The sequence below is a fragment of the Pteropus vampyrus genome, unplaced genomic scaffold (assembly GCF_000151845.1).
Source record: "Pteropus vampyrus isolate Shadow unplaced genomic scaffold, Pvam_2.0 Scaffold422, whole genome shotgun sequence".
NCBI lineage: Eukaryota > Metazoa > Chordata > Mammalia > Chiroptera > Pteropodidae > Pteropus > Pteropus vampyrus.
Genome location: NW_011889203.1, coordinates 136,054 through 159,808, shown reverse-complemented (window position 1 = coordinate 159,808; position 23,755 = coordinate 136,054). Strand labels below are relative to the sequence as shown.

Below are 23,755 nucleotides of genomic sequence, written 5' to 3'. Positions count from 1 at the left end.
TTACAATAAGAAAGACAGTAGTCAAGAACCAAGGTTAGCCAGATTACTATATCTAGTAGAACAATGAGATTCTCACAACTCAGAACTCTCTGCTAAACTGTTGCAAGGAATGTGCAGTGACTGCTATGTGAACAGTTACCTCCCAGTTTTTCCCAGCCTTTACAATCTCAACTTCTTACATTGTTGCCAAGTACACAAATATCCTTGTTCCTCGTTATACGATTTCACATGTCCATAAGTGACTCCCCACAACTGGTAAAAGGATAAACAAAATATACTTCTCAGTAATTTATTTACATGGTCTCATAATGAGACATTTCTCATTTATATGTATATTTTATTGTAATATTATCAAGTTCTAGATAAAAATTTGGAAAATTTTTTATAGAAATTCTATGTAGAATTGCCAGTCCATAATGTTTTTTTTCTCCTAGATGTTAATGTAATATACTGATTCTACAGTTAAGACCAAGTGAAAAGGTTACATAGAAACCAATTGCAGTGGTTTTAGCCAATGACACATTAACCATAAAGTAAAGGAACAAACTACAGCAACATGTAGCAGCATAAATGAATCTTACAAACATAATGTTGAACAAAAAAGATAAGGCAAAGGAACATATACAGTCAATGCAACAAGACAAGAAAAAGAAATAAAATGCATAAGATGGGAAAAGAGGTAATAAAACTGTTACTATATGTATATGACAATTAAATTTTCATACAAACTATTAGAAAAAAGTGAATTTATCAAGATTGCTGGATATAAAGTCAGTAAACAAAAATAATGTTTCCATATGCTAGCAAAGAAACAAGTGAAAATGAAATTAAAAATATCGTTTATAATAGCATCAAAAACATCAAATATTTAGTAATAAATCTTGTTAAAGATGGTCAAAACTTCAAAAAAATTGCTGAATAAATTTGAAGAGAGACTAAATGGATAGTTTTTTATATTAAGTCTTCTTCAGACTGATCTATAGATTCGGCGTAATCTCCATCAAAATACCATCAATAGTTTGTTTAAAATGAAAAGTTGATTATGAGGTTTATGTATATGAGAATGCAAAGGACCTAGAATAGCCAAGATAGTTCTAAAGGAAAAAAATGTTGGAGAATTTACCCTACTAAAGAGCAAGACTTACTATAAAGCTATCTTAATTAAGGAGGTGTTATTGGTGCAATGATAGACAAATAGGCCAATTGAATAGAAAGTCTACGGCCATGCCACCTTGAACAAGCCTGATCCCATCTGATCTCGGAAGCTAAGCAGGGTCGGGCCTGGTTAGTACTTGGATGGGAGACCACCTAGGAAGACCAAGTGCTGTAGGTGTAAAAAATAAGGGATTGTAAACTGACAAGGTCCTTGCAATCTGTGAGGTCAACCAAGGGTTGCCTCGCCTAAAAGAAAGAAAGAATGGAAGGAAGGGAAGGAATGAAGAAAGGAAAGAAAGAAAAGAAAGAAAGAAAGTTAATTCAGAAAGAGACCTGCATTTACAGTTCAATACAATATGCAATATATGCAGTAATATAATTCAGTGAGGGAAAGGATAGTCTTTTCTGCAATTGGTGCTAGGTCCGTTGGATATTCATAAGGGAAACACATGGACCTTGACACCTACCATACGTCATACACAAAAATTAATTGAAGATATATCATAGGCCTAAAGGTAAAACAATAAAGCTTCTAGGAGAAAACAGAAGAATATTGTCATAACTTTGAGACGTACAAATATTTCTTAAATGGGACAATAGGACTGCTAACCATAAAAGATACATAAATTGGACTGCATAAGAATTAAGAACGTCATCAAAAGATACCATTGAGAGAATGAAAATGCAAGGCATAGACTGGGAGAAAATACTTTCCACCACATATATTTGACAAAGGACTAGTACACATCAATAAGAAAGAGAGACAAACCAATTTAAAACTGGGCAAAAGACTTGAACAGACACTTACTATGCAATCCAAATAGCAATAAACACATGAAAGGTTTTCAACATTGTTAATCATTAGGAAAATGTAATTTTAAAATGGCTAAAATTTTAAGACTTGACAATCCCAAGTGTTGATGATGCGGAGCAACTGAAACTTCCTTACATCGATGATGGGAGGATAAATTGGTATTACCTCTTTAGAAATTAAACAGTTTTTTTCTAAAGTTAAAGATATGCACATTTTAGAAGGTCAGCAAAAGAAGAGGCACCAAAGAGAATCTAGGATGACTGTTGAGACAGGAAAAAAAAAAAAAAAGAGTGTAGTGTCCTAGAAGCTAAGAAAAGATAGGCTAGTTGGGAAAAATTCTTATGTGGACTGCTGCTGAGGAAGTGTTGTCAAAGTGGATTATGGAGATGTGTCAGTCAGAAAGACACTAAGAGAAAATCTGAAGTGTAAGCCCTTTTCTTGGTACCTTGAAAACATCTCTCCAGACTCTCAGATCCCAAAATGTTATTACTCGCTTGGTGAGATAAGAAATGTTGAAACCAATCAATGTTTAGACAATGTGGGCTGCAAGGAAAATGAAAAAGTGGGCATATTCAACTGTCATGGTATGGGAGGAAATCAGACTCAATGGACCTATTATCATGTTAAAATACCACCGAATGAGAGAAAATCAGTTATGGGAATATGATGCCGAGGTACTCACCTTGAGACATTAACAGTAACCAATGTCTTGATGAACCTTCTGAAGAAGACAAAATGGTGCCTACCCTGCAGGGCTAGTGGAAGCAGATCCTAACAGTAACTGCTAAGGAACATGATTTTGGGGGCATGAAGACTTTTCCCCCAAGCCATGAATGTGTCTACACTTGTTTTTGCATTATTTCAATTAAGGAAAAATGTTAACTTTACTGAATTGAAATATTTAAAATCCTTTTAGTATTCTAGTACATGTGCTGCCAAAGCAAGCACGTAAAATCCTTTTAGTATTCTAAAACACAGTTCTTTATAATTCATTTTTAGGAATGTTGCTTATTTCCCTACTAAAATTTGTATCTGATCAAAAGCACATAAAAGTATAAATAATAGCAAACTGATATTAGACATCAGAAAAACTTAAGAAATAGGAAAAAAAAGATATGCTTACGCTGTGGTCCAGCATTTCCACTCCTAGGCATATATACAATAGAAAGGCATATGTAGAACTACTCAGAACAGCTTTGTAATAGTTAAACTCAGAACTATTTGTAATAGCTAGAAATTGAAACCAACTCTAATACCCAACAATAGAATAAATAAATATATTCCGATATATTCTACTAATTCAGTGTAATACTAAATGGAATGAAAAAGAACAAACTACAGATACACATAACAATATGGATGAATCACAACTATAATGCTGAATGAAAGAAATCAGATATAAAAGAGTATGTTTTATGATTCAATTTATGCAATGTTCCCAAACAGGCAAACCTAATCTCTGGTATTAGAAGTCAGAATAGTGGCTACTGTTGGTGGAAGATTTCTGATAGAGAGTGGGGGTGAGAGAACTTTCTATGTTCCTGGGTATGGGAATAGGACAATTCAGAATGACACGAGGCTCACTGTTCTTACTGGGATTCAGCCATTTTTCTTGAATAAATCCTTGGATTGTTGAAAGCCTTTAGTTAATCTACAGAGTTCTAAAAGAGTTGAATTTGACTATTTCTGCCCATGTTTTTTGTTTCTTTTATGGAAGAGTGGATTTTCAAAGATTCTTAAGTCATTCCCACTGACGTCACTTTATTTCACCTTTATAGTATGTCTTAATCCGTTCAGGCTGCCATAATAAAATACCATAGACTGGGTGGCTTAAACAACAGGAATTTATTTTCTCACGGTTCTAGAGGCTGGAAGTCTATGATCAGCATGCCTGCAGGGTTAGGTTTTGTTGAGGACTCATTTCCTGGCTTGCAGATGGCCACCTTCTCCTTATGTCCTCACTGCGTTCCTTGGTGTATGTGCACAGAGAGAATGCAATCTTCTTAAGGTCACCAGTCCTATCAGATTAGGACCACGCCATCACGATCTCATTTAACCTAACTTACCTTCTAAAAGCTCTATCTCCACATATAGTCAAATTAGGGTTTAGGGCTTCAGTATGTGAATTTGGGGAAGACAGTTCAGAGCACAGCACAATACATCTCAATTTGGATTAGCCCCATTTCATGGGGTCAATAAAACATCTGGCTTCTAGGTACTGCGTTGAACAGAGCTGTCCAATAATTGTACTGGTAGCACACTCCTAAGTAATGAAAGATTTGTGGCATTTTTAATGGGGCAAAAACAAGAATTTATTATAATTGCTTTAATTAATATTATTTTGAGAATGGAAAAGATTCTTTGAAACTCCTATAAGTGCTGTGGTTAAAAGACACTAATCTAGTGCATGATTTGGATCTCACTTTCACTTGGGTGACCAGCAGCTATAATGAGATGGCCTTTGCTCAACTAGCCAGCAGTGACTATACACATTTTAAAAAATTTATTTATTTAAATTAGTTTCAAGTAATTACACACATTTTTGAGGCCATTGTGACAGGAGGGTGGCTACAGTGTGTATCTTGTGATGTAAAAGCACCTTAAGGGTTTTTAACTTTATTAAGCTTTAAACTCAAAGTAAAACTGATATAGATTTTAAAAGCTTACATGATGTTTAAAATTGCTTTAAATTATAAAAATAAGGCATACTCATGGTAAAAAAAAAAAAAAAATGAATATAGAGCCTACAAACTAAAAGCAATAATATTCTCCCAGCTCCACTGGTCCTACTTTCAGAGGACATAAATATTAGGAACCTTGCTTTTCAATGTAGAGTTTTAGTGGAAATTTCAAGAAAAAAAAAATTGAAGTTGCTTGGAAAATATTCACAAGCAAACATTTCACTGCCGTTTTTACTTTTTCTTAGATTTCTGCTCCTAATGAATTTGATGTTATGTTCAAACTGAGTCTCCCCAGAATTGAGCTTCAAGAATATGGCGACAGTGGTGCTCATTACTTTGTGAAGTTCAAAAGAAATCCCAAAGGAAATCCTCTAAGACAGTTTTTAGAAGGAGAATTTTTATCAGCTTCTAAAATGCTGTTGAAGTTTAGGGAAATCATTAAAGGAGAAATTAAAAATATTAAAGGTAAGATTTTTGACTTTTTTTTAATTTGAAAAGAACAATTTTTTAAATTAAGGTTATTGGGGTAACACTGGTTAATACAATTATATAATTTTCAGGTGTACATTATAAGATTTTTGACTTTCGATTTTTAAAGTTTTATTCATACCTACCTGCTTCTTGCCAGTGTACCTTCCTCTCCTGATCTTTTCAGACCACCCCGCAGCACAGCTCTGACTACTGCTTCCTAGAAACAACTCTTTGCCCTTGATTTTAGTCTACTACATTTTCTTGGTATTTTTCCTAAATGTTGACTGGTTCTATTTTGGTCTCCATTGAATGTTCACTGAACCGCTGCCTGTGCTACTGAGCATATGTGGTTGAATAAAATCAGGAGATCCCCTCTTGAAGCTTGTAAACACAAATTGCAGTGAGTGCTCTGAAGGGAATGAACTGGGAGAAGTGGTAGCAATTGGGAGAGAGTGGGGTGGTGGAGCAAGGCCATGAGACAGAAAAGTTTGGCAAGATCAAGGAACAAAAAGAGGCTCATGTGAACAAGGGGAAGAGTGACATAAAATGAAGTTGAAGAAGTGGTCAGGGACCAAATTCTGCAAGGACTTGTAGATTCTGGAAAGGAATTAAGATTTTATTCCATGTTCATTGAGAAGCCAGGTTTTAATTAGGGAGTAATGATTGGCCTTGTTTTTTAAAAGTTTACTATGGCTTCTGTGGAGAAGATATTATATGAAGGCAAATAAGGAGATTAGAAAGGAAAATATTATAATAGTTCAGATGAAAGATGGAGGTGGGGATGGGGTGATGGGATGGAAAGAAGCTGACACATCCAAGCTGTAGCAGTGCTTACTTTTAGATTAAGTGTAGGGGTGAGAGAGAGGATTGAATTGAATAAGGCTCCAGATTTCTGGATTGAGCACCTGTGTAGATTGATTGTGCTATATTCCAAGATGGGAAGGACAGAGGAGAAACACATTTTGGGGACTGAATTAAGAGTTTGCTTTGGATATGTTAAATTAGAGATTCCCATGATATGTTAAAGTGAATGTGCCAAGTATGTAGTTGGGTATAGGTTTGGAGTTCAGAGGATACATTTGGACTGCATGTGAACACAGAAGTGACATTAGGAATGGATGAGATCATCTAGGCAGAGAGTAGAGATTCATTTATTTATTAATTTAATCAACATTCACCGATTGTCTAAAGTGACAGATGTTCTAGACCAGCGGTCCCCAACCTTTTTGGCACCAAGGACCAGTGCTCCTGTGAGAATCTAATGCCTACTGATCAGAGGTGAAGCTGAGGCAGTGCTGCTAGTGCTGGGGAGCGGCTGCAAACACAGATGAGGCTTTGCTCGCTTGCCTGCTGCTTACTATGCAGCCAGGTTCCTAACGGGCCACAGACTGGTACCAGTCCACGGTCTGAAGCTTGATACCAGTCCATGGCCTGTGGCTTGGGGATCCCTGCTCTAGATGTTTTGGATTTATTAATGAACAAATAGATGTAGACCCTCACTCTTCTGTACTTCATGATCATATAAGCATGATGTTTTGATATCCATATACATAGTGAAGTGATTTCCATAGTCAAGCTAATTAACATAACATCTCACATAGTTACCTTTGTGTGTGTGTGTGGTGAGAGTACCTGAAATCTACTCTCTTAACACACTTCCAGTATTCGATATAATGGTTTTAATGACAGTCATCATGCTGTACATTAATCTCTAGACTTGACTTACCTAACTGCAACTTTGTTCCTTTTGACCAGCATCTCCTCATTTTCCCCACCTCCCCACCCTTGGTAACCACCAGTCTACTCTCTGCTTCTGTGTATTCTACTTTTTTAGATTTCACATGTAAGTGAGATTATTTGGTATTTGCCTTTCTGTGTCTGTCTTATTTCCTCCAGGTTCATCCATGTTGTCACAAATGGCAGGATCTCTTTCTTTGTTAAGGCTAAAATTGTTAAGGCTAAATAAAATTGTTAAGGCTAAATAATATACCATTGTATATGCAGGCATACCTTATTTTATTGTGATTCACTTTATTATACTTCACAGATAATTCATTTTTTACAAATCAAGATTGTGGCAGCCCTGCGTCGAGCAAGTCTGTCAGTGCCATTTTTCCATCAGGCTCAGATGATAGTTAGCATTTTTTAATAAAGTATTTTTTAGTTGAGGTATGATGCTATTAGACATGATGCTATTGCACATTTAATAGACCACAGTATAGTGCAAATATAACTTATATGCAGTGAGAATCCAAAAAATTCATGCGATACACTTTATTTAACTATTTGCTTTATTGCAGTGGTCTGGGACTGAACCACAATATCTCCGAGATATGCCTGTATATACCACAATTTCTTTATCCATTCATCCATCAATGGACACCTAGGTTGTTTCTGTGTATTGGCTATTGTGAATGATGTTTCAATGAATATGAGTTGCTCCCTGTGTCTTGATGGTCACTGCCTCAAAGCACCCCGACCCTCTTGTGTTGAGCTACTGCTGTGGGTTTTTTTTTTTTTTCTGTTGTGTTGTCCTTTATGGTCTTCTTGATCATCTTCTCCTTGCTGCCTCTCATCTGGCCTCTTCTACAGGCTTTCCTCCAAAATCCCTTGCATCAATTTAAATGAAAATTTAATCAAAGCACTCCCATACCCCAAAGTCTTCAGGGGCTTTTCATCATATATACCAGACAGAATCTTGACAGTGCCTCCCCCCATGATAGATATTAATAAATATTGATTAAATGAGTAAAACACTTTGCCTTAGGGGTCAGTTTCCACTTTAGAGCTAATTTCACCTTAGCATTTATAGATCTCCAATTATAGTTATATTATTTTTCCTGTATTTTCAAGAAAATTAGATTGACAAACCCTTTTTTCTCTTTTATATGTTTAAACAGATACAGATATCAAAATGGAGAGGAAGAAGAAAGGGAGCCCTGCTGTTACACTTCGTATTACAAAACCTAAAGTAATATCTGTGGATGTAATCTTGGCATTGGAAGCAAAAGCCAACTGGCCACCTAGCACCCAGGAAGGCTTGCCCATCAGTAACTGGCTTGGAAGAAAAGTTAGGAGAAGTCTAAGACAGGAGCCGTTTTACCTGGTAGCCAAGCATGCAAAGGAAGGAAATGATTTTCAAGGTATCTTGAATATGAAGGTTGATTTAAAGACATAAAGAGTTGTTAATGTTATATATATACTAGGGCATTAAAAGATCAACTACTGGCATTTCAAGAGCCATCGGACTAAATAGGCTATAAGGTGGGAGTTTGGTGAGAGATGGAGTTGAAAAGGGCATAGTTGTAGTAGTAATATCAAATACCCAGCTTTCAGATGTCTGCTAACCTACATAAGAACGTTATCTTTTATGTTTGTTTTTAATAAGGAAGGCGTTGGAGTCAGACTGCTCTGGATCTGAACCCTGAGGCTTCTTCTCACTACCTGTGTGATCTTGGGCTAGTTACCAAGCTGCTCTAAACCTGTTTGCTCATCTATATGCTAATTTAAGACTACTTGAAAGGTTCTGGAAGATAAAAATGAGACAGTATATGCAAAATCCCTACTTCAGTTTATAGCAGTTATATATTATTAATGAACATCAGAGCCTGGACTCTCTTCCCCAGCCACATTTTTCTCTTCATCTTCCCCTTCCGCTGCTCCCCGTGCAGTTAGCAGACCTTTGCAGCCTCAGCTGCAGTCGAACACAGGTGGTCAGGTTTCCTTCTCACCTGTGTACCTTAGCCTCAGGGGTCAAGACAGATTTTCAGGTGGGGTTCTTGAGTAACAGTCAAGTTCCAAAAACTGAGCTGAGTTAGTTCACAGATAAGACTGAATAATGGTGATGTTTTCTCAAGTGGCAGAAAAAATTAGCTGGTTATTTTCTTTTTCTCTCATAAACTTATATAATGAGTTTTGGTATTTACTGCTATTGGACTCCAGTAAAATTTGAGGGGACCACAAAACAAATGAACCAAGTTATAAATGAATATTACTGAACAAATCCTAGAAATAGTCATGCTTAGTTTGATGGCTTATGTTTTTGTGGACGCACATTGTAACTTTATATATTGCGTATATATAGGAGTCATTTTCTGCAAGAAAAGTTGTTCATAAGAAGGAATTACACATTTCATTATTCATGGTTTTTTAAAAAGAACATAGCTTTCTGCAAGTGGAGTTTTACTCCCTGAACAATTTCTAGAATGGCTCCCCAAAGAAATCTCACAGGACCCATACCACCCTCACAGGACCCATACCATCCTCTTGCTAGCCCTCTACCAACCATCTTGGGGAAGACTGGTAGACAAATCAGCTTAGAGATGAGAGTTTTTCATTGGCCCTGTGGCTGGTGAAAGTGGAGGCTGGTGATGGATGCTCAGCTGACCTCTGCTCTCTGTTACCCGTGGCTGTTCTCCATCTCCCATTATTCCAGATTACTATCTATATTGAGGCAAAACCTTGCCTGTATATGTGTGTGTGTATGTACCTGAGTGACTGAACAGAGGGGCATATTAATAATGAAAATACTTGTACTAGTTTGGAGACACTTATTACACCTACTTTAGCTTTCCTCTTTCTAAACATTTTACTAGGAATTTTCCTAGTCTCACAAGTTAAATTTTTAAAAATATAATTTGTTTGATTTCCAATTTAAAATTTCAAAAATTTTAAAATCTACTTGTTTCAAAATAATACCACTATTATTACCAAGAGTATACTTATAAAAACAAGTTGAAGATTTCTTTGCCATTTTTTTATTAAAGGTAAAAAAACAGTCAAAATACCCTAACCTCAGTTGAGAAAACTTCTCTAGCTGGTTAAGCTACCCACCTCAACATAATTAAATTAGTTTGTTTCATTATGATTTTTGGTTTTAAATTTTGATTTAATTTTGTTTCATAAGTTTATAAAACATTCACATGTTTCCAAAGTCAAAGCTACAGAAAAAGGTATTCTTAGAAAAACATAGCTTCCATTCATGTTTCCTGCAGTGTTCAGTCCTTCCCTGATCAGAAATTCTTTTGTTTTTGGTTTTCCTTTTATTTAAAAAAAAAAATAAGTAAATACTTATATATTTGCATGTATGTATATATATGCTACCCCCTTTTTTAAGATAAAAAAGTATTCTTTCCTTTTTTCACTTAATAAGATAATGTGGTATCATTCCATAGCTCTGTATAGAAATAGCACCCATTCCTTTCCACAGTATATTTTTACAGCTGGTCAAGGAGTAAATCTATATGTAATTTTGCTAGATAATGCCAAAATTGCCTCCATAGGGAATTGCACCAATGTGCATTCCCACAACAACATATGAGAGTACTTGATTTACCCTCAGCCTTATCAACAGAACTCGTTAAACTTTGGAATTTTTGCCAGTAATCTGAAAAAGTGAGAAATGATATTTCAATGTAGTTTTTTTAAAAAAAATAAACTTTTAGTTTCAGAATAGTTTTATATTTACAGAAAAATTGCAAAGGTGGTACAGAGAGTTCCCATATACCTTATACCTGTTTTCCCATTATTAACATTTTACATTAATTGAATACATTTGTCACAATTAATGAACCAATATCAATGAGATAATAACTAAAGTTCTTACTTTATCCAGATTTCCTTAGTTTTTTCCTAATGCTCTTTTTCTGTTCCAGGTACCGCATTACATTTAGCCATCCTGCCTACCTAGGCTCCTCTTGACTAATTTGTTTTTGATGACCTTGACAGTTTTGGGGAGTGCTAGTCAGGTATTTTCTAGAATGTCCCTCATATGGCATATGTCTTATGTTTTTCTTTCTTATGATTAGACTGGAGTTCTGGGCTTTAGCAAGGAAGACCAAAGAGGTAAAGTGCCATTTTCATCACATCATATTAAAAGTACATGCCATGAACATGACTTAGCACTGTTGATGCTGACCTTGATCACCTGGCTGAGGTAGTTGTCAGGTTTCTCCACTGTTAGTCTTTCCCCCACTTTTCCTACTATACTGTTTGGAAGGAGGTCACTGTGCTCAGCTCACACCTAAGGAGTGGGGAGTTATGCTCCACCTCTTTAAGAGCAGAGTATTTACACAAATTATTTGGAATTCTACATGGGAGATTTGTCTCTTCTCCATTTATTAATTTAATAATTTACATCAATATGGACTTATGAATATTTGTTTTTTAAACTTGGGCTATATTCCAATACTACTTTATTGATTTTATTGCTTCAGTTATTCCAGCTTTGGCCTTTAGGAGCTCTTTCAATTGGCTCCTATGTCCTTTGGACTTACCCCCCATAATTATGGGGTTTTTCTTTGTTTTTTTGTTTTCTGCACCAAATCATTTGTTTTCTGCACCAAATCATTTGCTCCAGGTTCATCTTGTATATTTCCTGCATCAGTCCTAAAACCAGCCATTTTTCCAAGGAGTCCTGAATCCTTTTACTGGAGAATGTACTAGAAACCAAGATCTGGGTGCTGTGTGTATTTGTTCCATTACTAGGGTATCAACTGTCTCAGCTGAAGAAATAAGGAAATATATGTATGTGTACTAAACCCAGTGTATACACATATCTATGAATATTTTTATATGTAACCACCTGTATCTATATTTAGTTATACCGGAGTTCATACTATCTCTAATTATAATCCATTACTACATGGATCATTCTTTCTCTTCTTGCTCTCTGTAACCTCTCATTCTTAACAGTGAAAAACCTGACACCCACATCTGCCACCCATTTACTTAATTGTTCAGTTCCCCCCATGGGAAACAGTTACCAACTACAGTACAACTCCTTTTACCTTCAGTTTTACAGATCCCATTTTCAAAGTAATTTAGGTCAGTACCTTTTACCCCTATCCCTTTTAGGAAGATTGTAATAAGAGTCCCTTTTTACAGCCTGCATTATTTCCTGGGATCTCTTGACCTCCTAATTTTTTTTAAGTTTGTGTATGTTAAGGTTTATTCTTTGTGCTATAAAGTTTTGCTGGATTTGACAAATACATTGTATCTTGTATCGATTCTTATATAATAGTTTCACTGCCCTAAAAAATCCCCTGTATTTCAGTTATTCAACCCTCCCCATCCGAAACTCCTGGCAACCACTGATACTGGTAGGGCAAGTTCTCCCACTTTGTCCTTCTTCAAGAGTGTTTTTGATATTCTTGTCCCTTTGTATTTTCATTAAAATTATGGTATCATCTTACCAAGTTCCACAAAAATACTTTTTAGAATTTTTATTGAGAGTACTTTGAATCTATAGATAAATGTGGGGAGACTTGATGTATTTACAATAATGAGTCTTCCACTTCATGGACAAGGGGCACATCTTTATTTAGATCTCCTTAATACATCTCAGTGAAGTTTGAGTTTTCTCTACAAGTTTTATATATCTTTTGTTAGATTTACTCATAGACAATTGCAACATTTTAGTATAAAAATATTAAACCAATAGAAAAGTAGACTGAAAAATATACTGAACTCATGCATACCTGTCACCCAGCTTCTTTTGTATTTTCTACCTATGCAAATTGTATCATCTAGTAATAATGATGGCCTTGTTTCTCCCTTTCCAATGCTATAATCCAGTTTTACCGTCCCTTACTGTGCTTGATAGGATAGCCAGTGCATGTTGAATAGAATAGGGACAGCAGACATCCTGTCTTCCTGATTTCAAAGGAAAAAACTAAACTTTTTACTTTATATTATCAAATTATGTGTTTTAGAAGTCTTTCCTCAGATCAAATTCCCATCCAGATTTAAATTACTGAGAGGTTTTTTTTTTAATGATGAATGAATGCTGAATTTTATTAGCTGCATATTGTTTCTTTTGAGATGATTATACGTTTCTCCTTGATTCTGTTAATGTGACAGATTATATTGATTGATTTTTAAATTATAAATCAATTGTGCATTCCTGGTATAAAACCAGTTGGGAAATAGGATAGTCTGAGTTTAAAAGAGCTAGTCATGGTAAAACTTGGGGATAAGGGAGGAAATCATTCTATTCTTACACAATCTCTCAAAGAATAGGAAGAAAGGAAATATTTCCTAGTTCATTTTACATGAATATCAAAATTTGCAAGAATGGTATAAAAATTTTTGAATCCATTGATTCAAATTATTACTGAAACATTTTTTTAAATTAAGTTTATTGGGGTATTAAGTTTATTGGTTAATACAATTATATAATTTGTATTATATAATTATATAATTTGTATTATATAATATTGGTTAATACAATTATATAATTTTCAAATGTACATTAAAATTTGATTATTATGTATTTACCACCCAAAGTCCAGTTTCCTTCAGCTACCATATATTTGATCCCCTTTACCCACTTCACCCTCCCCCTAATCCCCTATATTTGATCCCCTTTACCCTGTCTACCTCTTCCCTCCTCCTCCAACCCCTACCCTCTGGTAACTACTAGTCTATAGACCATGTCCATGAGTCTCTGTTTGTCCTGTTCCTTTGTTGCTTTTAGGTTTATGTTTTTCATACAAGTGATATCATGTAATTTTCAACTTTTTCAGTCTGGCTTATTTCGCTTAGCATGATTATCTCAAGGTCCATCCATATTGTCACAATGGCAGTATTTCATCTCTTCTTATGGCTGAGTAATCTTTAGCCAGTCATCTATCGTAGGACACTTCAGTTGCTTCTATGTCCTGGCCACTGTGAATAATGCTACTATGAACATCGGTGTGCAAATATCTTTAGGGGTATGAGTTTTCAAGTCTTTGGGGTCAATACCCAGTAGAGGGATTACTGGATCATATGGTAGATCAATTCTTAGTGTTTTGAGGAACCTACATACTGTTTTCCATAGTGGCTGTACCAATTTGCAGTTCCACCAGCAGTGTATGAGGGTTCTTTTTTCTCTGCATCCTCTCCAACATTTGTTATTACTTGTCCTTTTGATTATAGCTATTCTAACAGGTGTGAGATGGTATCATTGTGGTTTTGATTTGCATTTCCCTAATAGCTAGCGATGTTGAGCATCTTTTCATATATTTTTTGGCCATTTGTATGTCCTCTGGGGAGAAGTGTCTGTTCAGATCCTCTGCCCATTTTTGATTGGATCATTTGGTTTTTTGTTGTTATTGAGTCGTATAAGTTCTTCGTATATTTTAGATATTAGGCCCTTATCAGAGGTGTAGCTTGCAAATACATTTTCCCATCGAGATGGCTGTCTCTTTGCCTTGTTGACGGTTTCTTTTGCTGAGCAGAAGCTTTTTAGTTTGATGTAGTCCCATTCATTTATTTTAGCTTTTACTTCCCTTGCCTTTGAAGTCAAATTCATAAAATCCTCTTTAAGTCCAAAATCCTTGAGTTTCATTCCTATGTTTTCTACTATGCATTTTATTGTTGAAACAAATTATTAAACTGAATTTAGCAATATAAGAAGGTAATACATCTTACCGTGGCCAAGTATATTAAGATCTAACCTCTCCCTGCCATTTTTTTCTATCTTCGTCCATTGTTTGCTTTAAACGACTTATTTAGTATGTAATTATATTATTTATCTGTTTACTTCTTTTGGTTTATTTCCCCCTAGAAATTTTTCAGAATGATATTTTAATGAAGGATATCACTTAAATATTGTGCTATTTATATATGGACATTTTTATAAAGTGCTTTTTTGTTTTTCTTTTGGAAATTAAGAAGAAACATGGAGACTCTCTTTCTCTCATACTGAAAAGTACATTTTGAAAAATCATGGGCAATCTAAAACATGCTGTGAAGCTGAGGGAGTGAAGTGTTGCAGGTAATTTACTTATTTTGTGAAATGGGGAATTATCTGTGGAATGTTTAATTTTTTGTTGACTCTGTAGCTCAAACCTAAAAATGATCATTGCTGGGTTAAATCCTAAGGAAAACACATGGCTGGACTGACCTGAAATATTATCTAGAGGGCGAGCATGAAACCAGGGAAGCCAGATCCAAGGGACCAAAGAAAGAGTGTTGTTAGAAGGCAAGGCCAGGAAACATACTCCTGAACCTGGATCAGATGGATGTATAAAGTAGGACAGAGTAAGAGAGTGTAAACACTAGCCATAATTAGCCATGACAATTGTATGTGTCTTAGTATTCCAGTTGCTTCAAGGTAATGAATATTAATGTCACATGATGGAAGGATGCCTAAAGATCACTCTTACTGGATACTGGTGCTTGCTTTGAGATGGTTTGACTGCGTTGAAGGCCAGGGACTGACTGGCTAAACTTGAATGAACAATTCCTTTTTAATCTCAGTTTCTAATGTTGTCCAGTATAGGGTCACAAAAATTAAAAGGTCAAAACAAGAATACCCAACATGCAGCCAAAGGATTGTTGTTCAGGTTTCATGTATAGGCTTTGAAACCAGCATTCAGAAAAAAATATTGTTGGTAATATGGCTAAATAATTTTAAAAACATTAAATTTTGTCAAATAAGTAGATGAATAATGTAAATATTTGTAGTCTAATAAGGCAAAATCACTGTATAAAAATTGGAACAAAATTTTTGAAAATAATAAGTAACTGGATAACTAATACAAATATCTTCCAGTTTCATATAGTTGAATTAATTCCAATAGGATAAAATATTTAAGCTAGGAATGGGAAAGAGGGAAGAAAAAATATGTTTTTGAAACCGAAAGCATATATTTGAAAAAATAGGTTTTAGAGTGACTCTATATCTTTATTTTTTGCATCACTATATGTATTGATACTATCACTATATGTATGATACTATCTGTATCTGCATCACTATATGTATGATACTATCTGTATTGCTTATTGTATCTTTATACGTTTTTCCTGTAGGATGCCTAAAGTTCATTGTGGAATGAAGCAGGTTGTTAATTAGTAAAAATGAATGGTTTTCTTTTTAATTCAACAGGAAAGATTGTTTAAAACTAATGAAATATCTTTTAGAAGAATTGAAAAACAAGTTTGGAAACCAAAGGTGCCTGAATGAATTCTGTTCTTACCATGTGAAAACTGCCTTCTTGCACATATGTACCCAGCAACCAGATGACAGACAGTGGCAAGTCAAAGACCTGGAACACTGCTTTGATCACTGTGTGGCATACTTTCTTGAGTACCTCAAGACAGAACATCTTAAGCATTTTTTTATTCCTGGAGTAAATCTATTCTCTCCAGACCAAATTAAGAAAATGAGTAAAGCATTTCTGTCAAAGGAAATTGAATATCAAAGATTGAAGGGATTTCCACTTTTTCAGTGAGTTTTGAAATTACATTTTTAGAAAGAATCAAGAATTATAGTGACTTTATAATAATTAAATGTTTGAAGTTTGTCACAGCAATGATTAATGAAAAAATATAAATAATTACTCAGTTTTCAGTTTGTCTTACTAAACTCTAATTAGTATGAAAGGGTTGATTATCCTAGTTAAGAGATTAGTCAAGGAATACAAAGCAAAAGAGTACTTAAAATCTAAAAACTTTACCAGATTGGAATGAAAAGGAGAGAATACATATCACCTTAATTAAAATCATCAAGTACTTATTGATTGCCACTTCTCGCCTAGCACAAATGTGTGGAAGGTTGCAAGAGACAATATTAGAAATGATTATTGCCTCCATAAATCTGGTGGGCTTTGTTCAATGTACAAATATACTTGGAAACCATGTGGTAAGATAGGTAAGAAGGAAATGAAAAGAGTTCTACATTGTCTCTACATGTCTCAGGAAATTCATAATCTTATAGGATAATATTGAGTAATTTAATATTGTGGCTAAATATAAAACTTATAACTTATTTTCTCTTATTTATTTTTATTGTTTCCACTTTTATGTGTATTTCTGAAAAGGCAATACATACACATGGTACAAAACTCAAAGAAATGGGTATGAGATAAGAATGTCACCCACTTTCTTCTGTGCTTGGGTAGCATTTAACCTAGTGGCAGCTGCTGTTTGCTAACTTTTTCCTATTCCTATATTTCACTTTTTCTTTTTGGGTATTTTATTGTTTTCTCATTGTTTTGTAGAAGTTCTTTATATATTTTAGATACAATCAAGTGCTACATAATGACAGACCACATATATGACAGTGATCCCACAAGATTATAATGGAGCTGAAAAATTCCTATCACCTGGTGACATTGTAGCCATGGTAACGTCATAGCACAGTGCATTACTCTTGTGTTTGTGGGGATGCTGGTGTAAAGAAACCTTTGCCACCGGTTGTATGAAATTATAGCACATGCAGTTATGTACAGTACATAATATTTGATAATAAATGACTGTTACTGGTTTATGTATTTACTATACTTTTTATCATTATTTTAAAGTGTATTCTTTCTACTCAAAAAAAAAAGTTTACTGTAAAACGGTATGCTGTGTTATACTGGCAGTAGCCTCATACATCTCATGTTTACCATGTCTCTTGATTACATCATTTTCTTGTGCTTAATTTAATCTTGTGTTTTATGAATTTAAGATGGCCTAAGTTTACAGTGTTTATAAAGTCTACAGTAGTATACAGTAATGTCCTAGGCCTTCTCATTCAATCACTACTCACTGTCTCACTCACAGCAACTTTCAGTCCTGAAAGCTCCATTCAAAGTAAGTGCCATATACAAGTATATCATTTTTTATCTTTCATACTGTATTTTTTACTGTACCTTTTTTATGTTTTGATTTACAAATACTATTGTATAGTTGCCTACAGTATTCAGCACAGTAATATGTTGTACAGACTTGTGGCCTAGGGCTAATAGGTTATATATTTTATATAGCCTAAGTGTATAGCAGGCTACCTCATCTAGGTTTCTACAATTGTGCTCTATGATGTTCTTACAGTGAAGAAATTGCCTAACAACGCATTTCTCCAAATGTATACCCACTGTTAAGCGGCGCATGACAGTATTTGATGCTTTATTGGTTGTCTACATAACAAATAACTTCTCCCACTGTCTGGATTGTCTTTACCATTTTTATTTTAGTAAACAAGTTTTAAAATTTTTAATGTAGTTGAATTTACCAGTCTTTTATGGTTTGTGTATTTCATGTATCCTGTTTAGCAACTTACTCTGTTTGAACATACTAAGAGAGAAGTTAGACATTTGGAAGAGAGTTTTGGGGACAATGAATGATAAAAGAAATAGAAAACTAGGCAAACAAAAAAATCCAAGCTCCTTTTAATTCCAGGAACAAATGAATATGTGAAAAGAAAAGTAATAATAGTCCGATTTGAGAATATTGCTCACCTGTAAGTATATTTGAAGTTAAAGTAACATAACCATTAACTATTAATCTTATAAAAATCATGATTAATTTTATGGGGAGGATAGGGCAACAGGTTGAGTGCTTGTGTGGGATAGTGGTGGTAGAGAGGGTTGGATTGTATGTTTCCTATTGTTGTATAACAACTTACCACAAACTCAGTAACTTAACACATTTTGTCATAGTCTCAGTGGTTCAAGATTCTGGGCATGGCTCTATGTAGGGTCTCATAAGGCTACAATCAAGGTGTCAGTTGGTGCTATAGTCTCATCTGATGTATGACTGGAAAAGGGTCCACTTTTGTTGGCAGTATTCAGTTTCTTACAGTTTTAAGACTGGATTTCAGCTTCTTTCAGCTGGAGGTTGTTTTCAGCTGCTAGAAACTGCCTTCGGTTCCCTGCCATGTGAATTTTCCAACATTGGCAGCCTTCAACATGGCAGCTCTCTTTACAATCAGCAAGGGATGGAAAGACAGCAGCAAGAGGGGCACCACAATCTTTCTGACATAATTACAGAAACATAATTATGTATATCCCATTGCCTTTACTATATTTAATTGGTAGAAAGCAAGTCACAGGTTCTACCCATACTAGTCGGGAGGAGAATCACTCAAAGGTGTGTCAGTTTATCCAGCTGTATATACCATTAGGAGGAAAACAGCCCCCACAAAACCACCCTCACTTCTGACAACTGCAGTTTCAGGAGATGCCACAAATCACTCTGTTTTGATAGTTCACTGGAAAGACAGAACTCACTGAAAACTTTGTACTCACGGTTACAGTTTATTACAGGGTAAGGATACAATTAGCCAAGGGAGAACACATAGAGCAGAGTACAGGAGAGTACCAAATGCAAAGCTTCTGTTCTTTTCCTGAATGTATTATTATACATTGATGACAAGAGAATATCACAGCTGTGTTATTCTCTTGTCATCAATGTATAATAATACACATGGAGTATTGCCAATCAGGGAAGCTCACCTAAGGTTCAGTATCCAGAGTTTTTATTGGAGCTCAGTGGTTGGTTGCCCACTTGTCTAAGTTCAGTCTCCAACTCCTCTAAAAGCCAAGCAGTATGACCCAAAGGCCCACCATAAATCACACTGGTAGACTTTCTGGCATGTTCCAAGGGCTTAGTGATTATTTCCCAGAAACTAACAGCAAAAGTAAGACCCCTCTTTGAGTTGGGTTAAAATTATACCTAGATATGAACCACAGAAGGTAGATGTTCCACCCTAAGAGTCTGACCATGACAGGTATGAAAGACCTGAATTATCTCTCTCATACTGGCTTATCGATCAGAAATACCAGGTTTGAAAAACCAAGAAAATGCAATATAAACATGTTATTTAGAAATGGCTAAAAGATGGAATGGTTGCATCTTAGTAATGAAAAATGAAGGGTAGAAGGGCTGGGGACTACTTTTTAAAAATAAGCTTTGTAGAACCATTGGCTTCTGTATACTACATGCATACATGACTGATAAAAATGAAAATAATTTAATATGTGTTTATTTAAAAGTAATGTTACGAAATCAGATGCTCACATTTAAGTGTAAAGAAGAAAGTTAAAATTGCTTACAATTCCAGTAGTCCGAGACATAGCATTAACCTAATGTTTTTCTCTGGCTGATTTTAGAATTTTTGTTTTTTTGTTCTATAATTTTATTATGATATATATAATTACATTTTTAAATTTATCTTGCATGAGATTCATTGAGCTTGATTGTGTGGATATTTTTCATTAGTTCTGGAAAATTCTCAGCCATTTTCTCTTCAAATATTGGCCTGGCCCTAATCTTTCTCTTCTCTGGGAATCTAGTAATACATGTTAGAACTCGTAAGTGAATTTTCTATTACTTAACCACCTTTTGTATTTTCCTTTTTTGCCTTACTGTACTACAACCTGGATTCTGACTTATCTTCTAGTTCACTTATTCAGTGTTCAATTATTTCTAATTCTCTGGTTAACTCATCCTTAAAAAATATTTTTATTATGATAATATTCACATATTCACAAAATCAGAGAAAATATAATATTCTCATATCTGTTCCCTGGCTTCAACAATATCATCATTCTACTTTTCTGGTTTTATCTATGGTGATCGAGTTTGAAATTTTTTATTGTAAATTTTTTCCTTTCCAGAAGTTTTATCTGGTTCTTGTTCTCATCTGCTATATCACTTTCTATAGTTTGCTATTTCTGGCAGGTAGTTTGAAGCCTGTTTTATTTCATCATAATAATTATAGTTGTTTTATAATCTGAAAATTTCATAGTTGTAGTTTACCACTGCTGTGTCTGTTGTTCTTATTCTCTTTTGTGGTGCATGGTTTTTTTTTTTTTTTTTACTGCGTACTGTTTATTATTCTTGAATTATTTTTGGAGATTCTTTCTGGCCTACTGTGAAGGTACCTCCCTCTAGAGAGGATTTGTTTGCATTTGCCAGGGGGACATTAGCAGTCAGCAAATGAAGCACCTCAAATCAAGATTAGTTCTGGAGTCTTCTTAGACCACCCAATGTGAACTGGAGCAACACTTCTCAATGTTATTTTTCACTTTTTATTTTGACTCCTGCTCTTCTAAGAGCCAGGGCCATCTTGCTTGGAGAAAACTGGAAGTGAGTTTACTTTTGTTTTACCTTACCTTAAGGTGATAGCCCTTTGGTGTCATAATTTAATGTGAGGAAGATGTTAAATTTTTCAACTCAAGTGGACCTTGGTCTTTTTTTTTGTCACCAAGTCAAGATTCAGTTTTTCATTGTGGGAATCTAGGCCTATGAAGTTGTTACAGGAGATACTGGCTCCTTTGAGCCATGGAGCTCCATGCCAAGGTGACTCCCATACTCAGCAAGGTGGATCTAGTCTGTCTCTGAAGTGTTACCTCAGAGCACCAGTGAGACTAGCTCCAGAATGGTTATATGGAATTCTGTGAGGGCTACTACCATGAACACCCAATAGTGCCTTCCTGGCAAGCTGAGTTTCCTGTCTCATGTGCTCCTGAGTAAATCTGATGTCACGTATGGCTGTTGGTGGTATTGTGAGTCTGAATATTTAGTTTAGCCTAGGAAGATGCCACCTTGTCCCCTTCCTCACTGCCTAGCAGAACAGGGTCACCAAACATCCTCATGTCCAAAAAGGGTTTGTAGTTGCCTGTGATCAGCTTCATTTTTTTGGATTCTTGGACTACTAGTTCCCTACTATCCTGCCAGCTCGTTTGCTCTTAAGGAGACTTTTAAAATAACAACTCTAAAAAAAAAATTAAAAAAAAAAGACAAAAATAAAAATAACAGCTCTATTAAGATATAATTTGCATAGCATACAATTCATCCATTTGGTGTACAATTCAGTGGTTTTTAGTGTATTCAAAAGTGGTATACCCATAACTGCTATGTAATTTCAGAAGTTTCATCACCTAAAAAAAAAAACTTAAAACTTCTTATATTTTAAGAACTTCTTATATTTAAACTTAAAACTTCTTATATTTTAGATGGTCCCCCTAGCCCACCTTAGCTGAAAACCTGTCTTTAACTCATATTATAGTATTTTTTACTTATTTTAAATATGTTCAAGTAATAAAACTTTCATTATAAAAAATTATTCATTACATATACTTTTTGGTAGGTGTCTGAGATATTTATATTATGAACATATTTCCTCATACTATTCATTTTTTTCTGACATGATATATGCAAATGCCAAAAAACTCCCAAAGTACCTAAGGGCAGTGAAAGTAATTATTCCACTCGTTACACAGATACCATTTACCTTCCAAGAGGCAATCACTGATACCTCTTATATATCCTTCTAAGAACATGCTTATATGTATACATAGACATTCAGCCCTTTGTATCTGCAGGTTCTGCATTCACAGATTCATCCAACAGTGAATCAAAAATATTTTTAAAAAAGTTACATTGTTACTGATATGTACTATGTAGTTTGGCCTACAATGGTTGCATACCTACTGAACATGTAGAGATTTTGTCATTATTCCCTAGACAATACAGTATGACAACTATTTACATAGCTTGATTTAATGAGATTTTTCCTTTTTTAATATCAGTTATGCTAGCTTTTTAGAATGAGTTTTGAAAAACTCATTTTTAATGTTCTAATATGCAAGATTTACCCTCTTGAAGCCCCTTGATTACCTTTCATGTTTCGTCTGTTCAGCTTTACCTGAGTTAATTTTGGTAACTTAGGAAAATGTAGTCAGGCTTGTGAATACATATTATATGGTGTTTTTACAATTCTGTACCTTTGTATCCCTAAGGTAGAAAGCAGGGAGAGCTGTTCCCTTCCCTACTCAGACTTACCAGAAATTTATCTATTTGGTGGGTGTTAGTAAAGAATCAGCCATTGGTTTTCACTGAACTCTGTATTTTCTAATTTATTTCTGTTTTTACTTTTATTTCCTTTCTGTTCTTATTAATGTTCTTATCACTAATAACAAAATATTGCATGAATGAATGTAAAATGAGACGAAGGCCTAATTATACACAAAAGTTAATACATAAATGCTAAATGTTAATACAATTGCCTATTATATATGGAACACAACTGTATACAAAACTGTAAGGAAAAGTTCTAGAATGTCATTAGTCAAAAAAGCTTTCATGGAAATGAAATGATTTTCCTAGGATTGACTTTAGTATAGTTATAGGTCAAAATGTAAGAAACTGCTGTTGTATATTTTGATCCCATGAAATACTTTTACTGTTTTATTTCAAAGAAGGTGAAGTACAATCACTTAAGAAAAGTACCACTAAATAAAATACTATTTAGCAAACATAGAATTAAGGGGCTATGCAGAAACACGGAGATCAGCTTATCTTTTTGTAATGGAAAAAATTTATTTTGTTAACAGTATCTTTTTCACTGTGATGACAATATCTGAACAAGCTTTAAACCCATTAAAGACTAGCCTTAATACAGCAACATTACAAGAGACAAAATTTACTTCTATTTAAATAAAAAGGTAGTATAAAGTGAAAAAATTTCAATGCTCTATTCCTTAATATCCATGAAAAAAATTTTCAACTCAAGTTTAAATACTTTTGATTTTATTAAAGAAAGTATAAAATATTGAGTTCTACATTTTAAAACACTATTATTTTAAGTATCAGTCTTTTCACACTGCTAGCATGTTCCATACTTCCATATAGCTTAAGTAGTATCTCTTAAAAATCTTGAGTTCTGAAAAATAGAAAAAAACAAACTGCTATTCCTAAATCGTAAAAAAAATTTTTTAAATTTGTTATTATTTATGCCTACAGCACCTGGTCTTCCTAGGTGGTCTCCCATCCAATTACTAACCAGGCCCGACCCTGCTTAGCTTCCGAGATCAGACGGGATTGGGCTTGCTCAGGGTGGCATGGCCGTAGACCATGGATCGTGGCTCCACTGGGGCGC

At 34.7% G+C, this 23,755-nt stretch overlaps 1 protein-coding gene, 1 non-coding gene and 1 pseudogene across 3 annotated transcripts in view; 2 read left to right on the top strand and 1 right to left on the bottom strand.

Annotated features, from left to right (window-relative positions):
* CGAS (cyclic GMP-AMP synthase) overlaps positions 1-23,755 on the top strand; it is a 48,317-nt gene that overhangs the window by 4,176 nt on the left and 20,386 nt on the right. Inside the window, exons 2-5 of one of the 2 annotated variants that reach the window (XM_011381017.2) lie at positions 4,896-5,115; positions 8,022-8,264; positions 14,779-14,881; positions 15,995-18,037. In XM_011381017.2, the coding sequence (XP_011379319.1) occupies positions 4,896-5,115; positions 8,022-8,264; positions 14,779-14,881; positions 15,995-16,340 (912 nt within the window). In that variant the 3' untranslated portion in view covers positions 16,341-18,037. Of the gene's footprint in view, positions 1-4,895; positions 5,116-8,021; positions 8,265-14,778; positions 14,882-15,994; positions 18,038-23,755 lie in introns of those variants that run through there. The other variant, XM_023523840.1, reaches the window with a different exon arrangement.
* Positions 1,215-1,333, top strand: LOC111732061. The gene has a single exon (XR_002777410.1). It is a non-coding gene; the product is annotated as a 5S ribosomal RNA (ribosomal RNA).
* Positions 23,611-23,729, bottom strand: LOC111732071 (annotated as a pseudogene).